Here is a 12,306-nt window from a genome sequence, read left to right on the forward strand (position 1 = left end):
TTCCAAACTGGGAAAGATTTTAATTGCTGGTGATGTAAATGCTAGAACAGGGTCCAAACAATTAGACTTTATTCAAAACGATATTTTAGATACTCATATCTCATCTTTATTTGAAGAATATAACCCTGATTTTGGTATACCAGTCCGTCATAGCCAAGATAGCATTTTATCCAAAAGGGGCAAGACACTTAACGACTTGTGTGTGCAGACAGGGATCCGTATCCTAAATGGTAGAACCCCTGGTGATTATATAGGTCAGCTTACTTGCCACACCCCTATGGGTAGTAGTGTGGTAGACTATTTTTTATCCTCCGAAAGTCTTTTAAGTAATATACTATTTTTTAAGGTTCATGATTTTAAAGCCGACCTCTCTGATCACTGCCAGGTATCCACAATGTTAAAAGTTAACTGTATATTTAATGCAGTGCAAAAAGATGTTTACTCTATACCAAACCAATATATATGGGAAGAAAATTCTGCAGAGAAATTCCAAAATGCTCTAGCTTCACCATTGGTTCAAGAAAAAATAAAAACATTTAATAATACAAATTATACTGGTGACTCAAATATTATGATACAAGATCTGAATAATATCCTCTATGAGGCAGCTAATATTTCTATTAAGAAAAAGATTATAAAAAAGGTAAATAGTACTGCTAAAGTGAAGAAAAGTCAACAGTCAAAATGGTTTGACCTACCCCTCATATTACTAAAAGATTAGAAAAATTTTGTATTAAAAGAAATATCATTTGTCCTGAGCAAATTGGTTTCTGCAAAGGCAAGCGTACTTCAGATCATATGTTTGTCATGAAATGTCTTATTGATAAATATACTCAAACAGGTTTAAAACATTTGTATACCTGCTTTATTGATTTCAAAAAAGCCTTTGATAAAGTTTGGCATGAAGGCTTCTTTTATAAATTAAGAAAACTTGGTGTTAGTGATCTATTTTATAATGTTGTTAAAGATATATATAGTAAAACTTTATTGTCAGTGAAAATTGACCCTAATCATGTAAGTGACACTTTTTCATCTTTTATAGGAGTGAGACAGGGAGATAATTTAAGTCCCATCTTATACAACATTTTTGTTAATGATATTCCAGAAATATTTGATGAGGATTGCTTTCCAGTTAAACTAAATAATACAAAACTTAATTGTCTGATGTATGCAGATGATCTAATTTTGCTTTCTGAAACTCCTAGGGGTCTACAAGAATGTCTTGATAAACTACAGATATATTGCAATAATTGGGGACTGGAAGTTAACATTACTAAATCCAAAGTCATGATTTTTAGCAATTCTGGTAGACTTCTTTCTACTCAATTTCATTTAAATAATACCCCCCTAACGAACACAAAAAATTATACCTACTTGGGTGTCAAATTTAGTATTAATGGCAAATTTACAGATGCCCAACATGAAATGTATAATAAAGGGTTAAAGGCCTTATTTAATCTAAAAAAATGTTTCTCAGGTCATAAACCAAAAATAAAAACTCTCATTCATGTTTTTGACCATACAGTTAAATCCGTCTTAATGTATGGCAGTGAAATATGGGGTGACATTAACTTTCACAAACTAAACACTCAAGGGGATAACTATTTCAAAAAACTATGTGGAGACCTGCCAGTAGAGAAGGCTCATTTAAGCTTTTGTAAATTTATACTTGGAGTAAGTAAAAAAGCAACAAATATTGCAGTTATGGGTGAACTGGGCAGATATCCTCTATTTTTGGAGGTTTTGTTAAATATGTTTAAATATTATATACGTTTAAAAAAATCTGATGACTTATTATTAAAAGAGGCTTTCAACCTCTCAAAATCTCTACATGATGAGCAGAAAAAGAGCTGGTATACCAGTATTCAAACTTTATTTAAATACTTTAGCATCAATGAAAATTATGCACTTAATTTAAAGACGAAGTTAAAAAACTATTTATGCAAAAAGATGCAATCAAAATATGATTTAATATGGCAAACTGAGCTTAATAATGATTTCAGAGGCAATAAACTATATGGTAACAAGCTCAGAACTTATAGACTTTTTAAAAGCAGATTTTGCTTAGAAAATTACCTTTTGCAGGAAAATTTTAGATATAGACATTATTTAACAAAATTCCGTATCAGTGCTCACGATTTAGAGATTGAGAGGGGAAGGTACAAAAATCTGACAGTGTCAGAACGTATCTGTAAATTGTGCGGTACTGAGGTTGAGGATGAAATTCATTTTCTTCTTCAGTGCCACAAACTTTCAAATATTCGTTTCAACTTTTTAAATGAAATAAAACAACGGTTTAAAAATTTTAGTGGTTTAGATATTAAATCACAATTTATTTGGCTAATGTCCTCTGAAGATACTTTCATACTCCAGAAACTCGGAGAATTATTGGAAAATTGATCCTCATATAGGAAAGTTTCCTTAAATGATATATAGATATAAAAATGCCCAGTCACCCCCTTATGTTATTAAACACTGTGCTTGTTGTATTCTTGTACTTGTCTTAATAAATATTTTTTGGTTTGGTTTTTTTTTTTTGTTTTTTTTTTATAACATTGTATGTTAATAATATTGAATCACTTGTAATCATTTGTATGTAATTAATGTTGATTGTTCTGCTCCTTGTGGGCGCTTTGATTAGCAATAAAATATATTTGAATTTGAATTTGTATATATATATTTAAATTAAGACAATAAATTGACAATAGTTAAATTGATTATAATTATATTAGAGTGACAGTGGTATTCACAGCGAAGAAGAAAAGACTATAAATATCAACAGTTAACACATTACTGATTGTTCATGAACAATTAAAAAAAGAACACAAACAAAAATTAGGTTGCATATTAAAAGAAATACAAGTTATACAGATGTTCTCAATAAAAAACAATCATTAATATACTTTAGGGTGATTTTTATAATGACTGGTAGACTGGCTGCTATTTAAAAGGGCAGTCAAATGCTTCAGTGTTATAGCGGACTAAAATTTAATAAAATTGAAATTAAGATTTTTATTAATATTTTGTATATAGGTATCCCTCAATGATTTATAGCATGGACAGATTGAGAAGAAATGGTATTCATCCTCAATTTCTTGTCTGTTACAGGATAAGCAAATGCGTTTACTTCTTTCAATGTTGGTATAACGCCCTCTTTCAATTGCTAGGGAATGGGCACTTAGTTTAAATTTACTGAAAACTGATCGGTCAGTTTTGAGTTTACATATATCATTATATGGGGGCCTTTTTCTAATTCTTTTAGTATGACAAAAGAAATTTAATTTTTCACATTTATTGATAGAGCAATTCATAATTTGATAAGCCTGGTCATAGATTCTTTGTTGGATAGTATTTATGTGATATTTTAAATTAATAGTATCAAAAGTGAGATGACCAAAACCTAATTTATTTAACCAGTCTTTTACAATGTTAACCCATTTACTTGTTTTCTCTACATTATTATATATTTTATGGACTAAAGTGTTAAGGTGCGTTTACACGGTACGATTTTCCATCCGACTTTTTACCTGTGATGTCGTTTCATCAAAAATCGCACCGTGTAAACACTAAAATCGGATGTCGTTTTGTTAATCAAAAAGTAGTTTCCAAATCGGTTGGTACCCTATTTTCATCCGACAAATCGGTTCAAAATCGCATCGTGTGAACGGAAAAACGACAAATCTGTACGATTTTCTACAATTCTGATACTATAAAAGCAACACACAAAAGAAAAAATTCTCAAAGAAAATGTAAATTTTGAAAACATTTGCCTACATCATGGAGTTTCGACACCCCTTCCCCCTTTTATAAGTTAAACATACTTTTGTTCAACACTATTGTTTAACGTTTAAATTTTTCAGCATGTTTGATAATTATTTGATAAATATCTGTTCTTTTCTTCACAAATCCTCGTTTAACTATCATATATATATGATGATCTTGTATGTATACATCTGACATAACATTTTCGACCTTTTGAACTCTTCACGAACTTTAATGATGGCTGATACAGACGCAAGACAAGAAAATGAAGATGATTTACACAAAAAAACGGGGCTATATCTCATTGACAGCCATATGTAAATTCTCACTAAATAATGCTGTATTTCAGTATTTTTATATAATATATTCTGATTTAGGCGAGTTCACAATGTGGTTTACAAATTTCATAGCTGAAAGCTGAATCTGTTTGTCTCAGCTAAACAGGGTACATTTGTTGTTTTGCACTGTACTCCTAAAATTTCTTAAATAAATTTAATATGTAAATGTTAAAATGGATCCGAATCTTTGAACACTTGGCTTACACCCCAAACTTTACTGTAAGAATTATATTTGTTTATATTCTTATTTTTAATATTTGGTAGAAGATACATTTATATATAAGCACTAACAGTGTGTAGATCGTCACTTGGCTGTCACTTTTTAATCTATAGGTAAGTTTTTTGTAAAAGCTATTTTTTCTTTGTAATAATTGACGTTTACGGCGCTAAATATATTTGCTGTATTTGCCGTCCGTCTTTATGACGTTATGTTTTCCTATGAATGTTATTTCAATTTGTTTACGGCAGTTTATTATTTGGATTTTATTTGGACACACAAGATGTTTTTTATAAGAGAGCATAATCGGTAAGAATATATTTAATCCGACTTTATCATTCATTTCTTTAGCAAGAATTGTAAGAATGTTCCGTAAATGAAATATATTGATTTAATCATTTGTGCAAACTTTGTACTTTTATCAGGAAACATGTTTCTTTATATTTTTATGATTGAGAAGTAATTAATGCGCTGTATATTATTTTTATGGATAACGGAATTTAGTTTCACTGTTATTTATGATTTATAATTTATGTATTTGCAGAGAATCGTATCGTATTATACAACGAAATTAAAGAACTGATTTGATACGCATACTTGACTTTGTTTTGATTTACTGTGTGGTCCAAACAATTCTCGATTCACTATAAAGAAAAGATGGATAGAGAGGCGCATTCGGACGGCGATGGTCATATTTATGAATATGAAACAGTTAGAAGACAACGTACAACTAATTTGTCACAGTTGACGAAACTGTATAATGAACTTGAGAAGAAAATGATTTCCCGAGATAACAAGGAAACTGTGAAAAATTTGTATGTCAAACTTTGTGACCGTTTTGAAGAATTTAAAACATCTCATATGAACTGTTTAGATTTATGCCCCGATGTTCATGTAGTGGAGACTTTGGAGATGAACTTTGATAGCTGTCAGAAAAACCTGAAGGAGTTCCGGGAAAGATTTTCAGAATGGATCAACGGATCAATGGAAAATATTGCCGATGACGAGGTTGGCAGCCGAATAAGTTCGTCGAGTTCCTCTTCATCAAAGGCCAAATTGAGGACGGCAAGGGCTAATCGATTGAAAGCCGAACACAAACTAAAGAAAACTGAAGAAAAACTCAAGTTAGAGCGTGAAAAAAGGGAGTTAGAAATAAAAGAACAATTATTAGAAAAACGTAGTGAACTTGAAGAAGCAAATTTGGAGGAACAAATGTGGCAAGAAGCGTACGACGAAGACAATGACATTATAAACACAAATCAAAATAAAGGCATCATTGCAGAAAGAGCCGTTTCTTCACGTAGAAATAACATTTTGATAAATGATGACATTGATATTCAAGAGGTTTCAGAGACGAAAGCAACGAAGACCGATTCAGACGAAAAGTGCGAGTTCACAGCCGGAAGTTCAAAGTCCAACATCAGCAGTATCGACTCAGCCTTCCAGCGACTGGCGTCTACTCTTCAAGGATTTAATTTACCAAAACCTGAACTGTTGACATTTGATGGTAAACCAATTAATTATACAAAACTCATTAAGCATTTTGAAACTAATGTAGAAAATAGAGTAGGTGACGATCAAATGAGGTTAAGCTATTTAATTCAATATTGCAAAGGTGAAGCAAAGTCTTCTATTGAAGACTGCGTATTGTTAGAACCAACTGATGGTTATAAGCGAGCTAGGTCAATATTATATTCCCGTTATGGTAGATCACATATAATTGCTAGGTCATACATTGAAAAATTGGTATATGGAACACAGATAAATGCACAAGATCTAGATTCTTTGTCACAACTATCCCTTGATATACAAAAGTGTGAAATTACATTATCACAGTTAGGTTTTATTTCTGACATCGATAATTCAGACAACTTGAGAAAAATTGTAAAGAGGTTACCAATGCACTTACGAGTAAAATGGGTAGATATTGCACACTCTATAACAGAGTCAGGTAGAGAACCACGTTTTACTGATCTTACAAAATTTATTGATCAGAAATCTCGCATAGCTGCGTCTATGTATGGGCTTGATCTTACTAAAGAAAAGCTGATATTAAAGGTTCAAGTGGCATGAGAAATAAGCCGCATGATTATGTCAGAGAAAAAGTCTCAACATATGCCACAAATAATTTACATACAAGTGAAAATGTCAAACATGAGCAAAAGTGTATTTGTTGTAATGGTACATGTAGGTACATAGAATTTTGTAGTAAGTTCAAGTCAATGAACTTAGCAGATAGACTGAAATTTGTCAGTAGAAATAGATTGTGTTATAATTGTTTAAAGGGTAAACATTTTGCAAATAGTTGTAGGAAACCAAAATCATGTACTGTTAGTGATTGTAATGTAAAACACAATTTATTATTACACAGTTGGGTAAAACCAGAGTCTGATAATACAGCTTCCCCTTCTGTTAACTGTGCTGCCACTGATAGTTCTCTTATCAGAAATTGTCTGGGGATTATTCCTGTCCTTGTAAGGGGTGGGGACGGTAACTCTTGTCAAACGTATGCCTTATTAGACGATGGTGCGGATACAACTTTGTGTGATGAGCGGCTATTGAAAAAACTAAATCTCGCCACCAGACCAGTCACATGTCATATGTCTACAGTAAGCTCGTCCGGTAGTACGATTCACGGCCAAGAAGTCGATTTACAGGTAAGACCCATCGATGGCGATGAAGACGTATCGTTACAAAAAGTTTGGTCAGTGAAAAAGCTTCCGATATCCACCCGCTCAGCAGCTGAAAACGCCGACATTAGAAAACTAGCATATTTAGCTGATATTGATATTCCGAAAATTGACACCAATGATGTAATGTTACTGATTGGCACTGACTCACCTGAAGCTCATATACCGTTGGAAGTAAGATCCGGTACAGGTAAACAAACCTATGCAATTCGATCACGCCTCGGGTGGTCAATTCGCGGACCTATTAGAAATACCTCTTCATCAAATGTTATAAACGTACATTTTGAAGAGTCAAAAGATGTTCTGTTACAGAGACAACTGGAACGTATGTGGACAACTGATTTTAACGATAACAAGAGCGATGACAAGAATTTGATGTCTGAGGCCCCTCATGGGGGGTCCTAGTAATCACATAATCACCATTTTTTTGCCAATATAATCACATAATCATTAAATATTTGCTTATCTTTAGTAATCAAATAATCATAAACTAAAAATACAGTCCTAGGTAATCAAATAATCATGAAATATTTGGCTTAATAATCAAATAATCATTAAAAAAACGGCCAAGTAATCACATAATCAAAAACCCCATGAGGGCCCTCATGTCTGTAGAAGACAAACAAGCTTTGGACATTATGGAATCGTCCATTACTTACGAGGATGGACATTACAAACTAGGACTGCCTTGGCGGGATAAAAACACTTCGTTAACAAATAATATAGCTATGGCACACGCCCGTTTACAGTAGCTGAAACGTAACTTGGAACGTGACGACACATTACATAAGATGTACACGACCACTGTAAATGAATATATAGAAAAGGGTTATGCAAAAGAAGTGTCAAACATCGACTCCGAATCAAAACGAATGTGGTACTTACCTCATCATCCTGTCACGAATGTAAACAAACCAGGAAAAGTACGGGTAGTTTTTGACTGCGCAGCTAAATATCAAGGAATATCACTCAACAGTAAACTTTTACAGGGACCTGATCTCATGAACAGTTTGGTTGGTGTTTTAATTAGGTTCAGACAGGGGCAGATAGCCTTAGCAGCCGACATCGAAGCTATGTTCCATCAAGTTCGTGTGCAAGAGGAGGACTGTGATGTCTTGCGTTTTCTATGGTGGCCTAACGGTGACTTAAACCAGAAACCCAGAAGTTATTGCATGCAAGTACATTTGTTTGGTGCTACATCGTCACCCAGTTGTGCTGGATATGCATTAAAACGGACAGCAAGAGATAATTCCCATCTTTTTGATCTGGAAGTATCTACTACAGTAGAGAAAATTTTTTTATGTTGACGATTGTCTGAAGTCTGTGTCATCCGAGCAGGAACCTATTAAACTGGCTATTGACTTACAGTCACTTATGAAAATGGGTGGCTTCCGACTAACAAAATGGCTCAGTAATAGTAGAGATGTATTAAAAGCTATAACGGAGTCTGAACTTGCTCCTGCTGTAGTAAATCTTAGCCCTGGAGATGTGCTGCCGAACGATAAGGCCCTGGGTGTAATCTGGGATGTTAATGAAGATAAAATCAGATTTAAAGTAAAGTTAACAGATAAACCGTTAACTAGACGTGGTATATTGTCCATTGTAAGTTCAATATTTGATCCTCTCGGGCTTGTGTCACCAGTTACACTGCGAGCAAAAGCAATTGTACAGAACTTATGCCGATTGAAGCTTGGATGGGATGAACAGATTCCACAACATTACTGTGACGAATGGAAAAATTGGTTAACGAGTCTACCCTGTATTGAAAGTTTGTCTGTGAATCGCTGTTTTCGACCAAAAGAATTTCAACACATTAAGAACGCTCAATTGCACCTTTTCAGTGATGGATCAGAACTTGGTTATGGAGCGTGTGCCTATCTGAGACTAGTTGATGGAAATGACAAAATTACTTGCTCTTTAATCATAGGAAAGGCACGACTAGCACCAATTAAACAGATGTCAATACCAAGACTTGAATTATCAGGAGCTGTCACTGCATGCCGCTTATACCAAATCCTGAATGATGAACTTGAAATAAAGGTTGATAACGTTACCTTCTGGACAGACTCGACTATAGTGTTGGGCTACATTAGAAATACATCACGGCGATTCAAAACCTTTGTAGCTAATAGATTAAGCATAATTCACAATACAACTAGTCTAGACCAATGGCATCACGTAGATTCACCTTGGAATCCCGCGGACATAGCATCAAGAGGAATAGACGCTTGTGATAGTAAGAAACTAAATATATGGTTAAATGGTCCGAACTTTCTCTTGGAAGATTCAAAATACTGGCCACAAGACTAACGCAATGAGCTACAAGAGGTAACAGAAAATGACACCGAACTTAAGAAGGAGGTGGCGATCCATGCTATGACAAACAACACCACTGATTATCTAATGAACTATTTCTCCGACTGGACAAAACTACTACGAACAACAGCGTGGTTGATTAGGTTCAAGTTTTATTGCAGACAACGATACCTTAATCATCAAGTTCAGTGCAGAACTGGTGATCTCACTTTGTCAGAACTGAAAATTGCTAGCAATGTAATATTAGTTAATGTACAATCAACTTACTTCAAAGGCGAAATAATCAAATTGAAGAAGGATACGCCCGTGAAAAAAGACAGCCGTATCGCTTCTCTTAATCCTGTACTCGATAATGAGCTTATCCGAGCAAAAGGACGCTTAAGTACCTCAAACCATGATGAATACCCCATAATCCTACCAGATAATCATCATGTTACTTCGTTAATTGTTCGTTTCTATCACGAAAATCAGGGTCACGTAGGAAGACAACAGGTGCTTGCAGCCACACGTATGAAATACTGGATTTTAAAAGGACCTAGTCTTGTTAAGAAAGTAATCGAATGCTGTATTCCATGTAAACGTCAACACCGTCCACTTTGCGTACAACAGATGGCACCTCTTCTTGATGAACAGATAATTGCTGACAAACCCCCGTTTACATTTGTCGGAATCGACTATTTTGGACCCCTTTTGGTAAAGTTAGGTCGTTCACATGTAAAAAGATATGGTTGCCTATTTACATGTCTCACAACAAGAGCAGTTCATCTAGAAGTGGCCCACACCTTAACCATGGAGTCGTTTTTATCCGCTTTTCAAAGCTTCATAAGCCGACGAGGTGTACCAACAAAGATGTACAGCGACAATGGAACTAACCTTGTAAGCGAAGACAGTGAACTACGTAAATCAATTAAAGAATGGAACCAATCAAAAATTGGAAGACACATGTTACAACAGGAGATTGAATGGCATTTTAATCCACCTTTAGCAAGTCACATGGGTGGTTCATGGGAGCGTTTAATTCGGTCCACTCGTACAATTTTGAAAGCGTTAGTAAAGGAACAGCTTTTAAATGATGAACAGCTTTTAACGTTGATGGCTGAGGTTGAAAAAATTTTGAATGACAGACCTATTACGCCAGTGAGCGATGATCCCAACGACCCATCTGTACTTACACCAAATATGTTACTATTAATGAAGTCAAATTCCTGTATTCCTAGTGGTATCTTCAAAAAGACAGATATTTATGCTAGACGATGGTGGAAACAGGTCCAATATCTCGCAAACGTGTTCTGGAGAAGATGGATTCGCGAGTATCTTCCAACATTGCAGATGCGCCCAAAATGGCAAAGACCGAACACTGATATACGAAAAGGCGATATCGTACTTGTAGCTGAGGTTAATGTGCAAAGAGGACAATGGCCGTTGGGCAGAGTTACCGAGGTTAAAGTGGGTCGGGATGGGCATGTACGTAGCTGTGTTGTCAAAACTCACAAATCAGTATTAGTAAGACCAATAACAAAACTATGTTTACTAGAAGGTTCAGATTTATAGATTGTATATATATTTTTGTTTGTGTGTGTTAATATTTTTTTTATGAAATTATAGAATTTCATGGTGAGGAGTGTAAGAATTATATTTGTTTATATTCTTATTTTTAATATTTGGTAGAAGATACATTTATATATAAGCACTAACAGTGTATAGATCGTCACTTGGCTGTCACTTTTTAATCTATAGGTAAGCTTTTTGTAAAAGCTATTTTTTCTTTGTAATAATTGACGTTTACGGCGCTAAATATATTTGCTGTATTTGCCGTCCGTCTTTATGACGTTATGTTTTCCTATGAATGTTAAATCAATTTGTTTACGGCAGTTTATTATTTGGATTTTATTTGGACACACAAGATGTTTTTTATAAGAGAGCATAATCGGTAAGAATATATTTAATCCGACTTTATCATTCATTTCCTTAGCAAGAATTGTAACAATGTTCCGTAAATGAAATATATTGATTTAATCATTTGTGCAAACTTTGTACTTTTATCAGGAAACATGTTTCTTTATATTTTTATGATTGAGAAGTAATTAATGCGCTGTATATTATTTTTATGGATAACGGAATTTAGTTTCACTGTTATTTATGATTTATAATTTATGTATTTGCAGAGAATCGTATCGTATACAACGAAATTAAAGAACTGATTTGATACGCATACTTGACTTTGTTTTTGATTTACTGTGTGGTCCAAACATTCACTTCCATAAAGAGTTATTAAAATATGGTGGGGGGAGAAATAAAATTAAAAGAATAGGCAGCCGAGAATAATTTTTAACCAAAAACTTTATATTTAATAAAAGAATTATATATCAAGGAATAATAATTATATTAGATGTATGTTTCATTATGATACTTTATTCTGATTGGATAACTGCACATCACGTGCTATTCCGTAAGCAATTGCATTGCATTCATGATAACACGTGGTCCCACAATAAAGTGCACAGGTGAATTAAATAAAACAATAACAAAATTCGTGTTTTCAATATCATTGCTAAAAAATGTAATTATAAGTATTGACTGCTTCTTTTTGTAACTTCATAGGGTTGTAAAAGCGTTGACCGTGCGCACAATTTTAATATGAAGCGTTTCCGCGCTTCATACAAAATGTACTTCGGTCAACGCTTTTACACCCCAATGAAGTTACAAAAAGAAGCATTCAATTATTAAATGCAAGTGTAAATAGTATTGCATCTGAATATCTGTGTCAATTATTTAACAATAACCAAAATGTCATTAAAGAAATTCTTTGACTTTTCATACCTGCCACGCCCGAGGCCACGCCGGTCCCAGAATACCGTTGAAATTTTATGAAAACTGAAACATTTCAATATTCTGATTTAATCCTCTTTTTTAAAAAAAAGTATTTAAAGTCACTGTTTAAAGTATCTATCATTAGCATTATTAATCAAACCCTCTAATAAAT

General features: G+C 33.8%; 2 protein-coding genes across 2 annotated transcripts; both read left to right on the forward strand.

Moving 5' to 3' along the window:
* The first annotated feature begins 8,387 nt into the window (after positions 1-8,387).
* LOC143053660 (uncharacterized) lies at positions 8,388-9,317 on the forward strand. Its single transcript, XM_076226449.1, has one exon. The coding sequence runs from the start codon at positions 8,388-8,390 to the stop codon at positions 9,315-9,317; it is 930 nt and encodes a 309-aa protein (XP_076082564.1).
* A 66-nt stretch (positions 9,318-9,383) lies between these two features.
* LOC143053661 (uncharacterized) lies at positions 9,384-10,874 on the forward strand. The gene has a single exon (XM_076226450.1). It carries the CDS (start codon positions 9,384-9,386, stop codon positions 10,872-10,874), a length of 1,491 nt encoding a protein of 496 aa, XP_076082565.1.
* Positions 10,875-12,306: the final 1,432 nt, after the last annotated feature.

The sequence above is a fragment of the Mytilus galloprovincialis genome, chromosome 12, assembly GCF_965363235.1.
Source record: "Mytilus galloprovincialis chromosome 12, xbMytGall1.hap1.1, whole genome shotgun sequence".
Taxonomy (NCBI): Eukaryota; Metazoa; Mollusca; class Bivalvia; order Mytilida; family Mytilidae; genus Mytilus; species Mytilus galloprovincialis.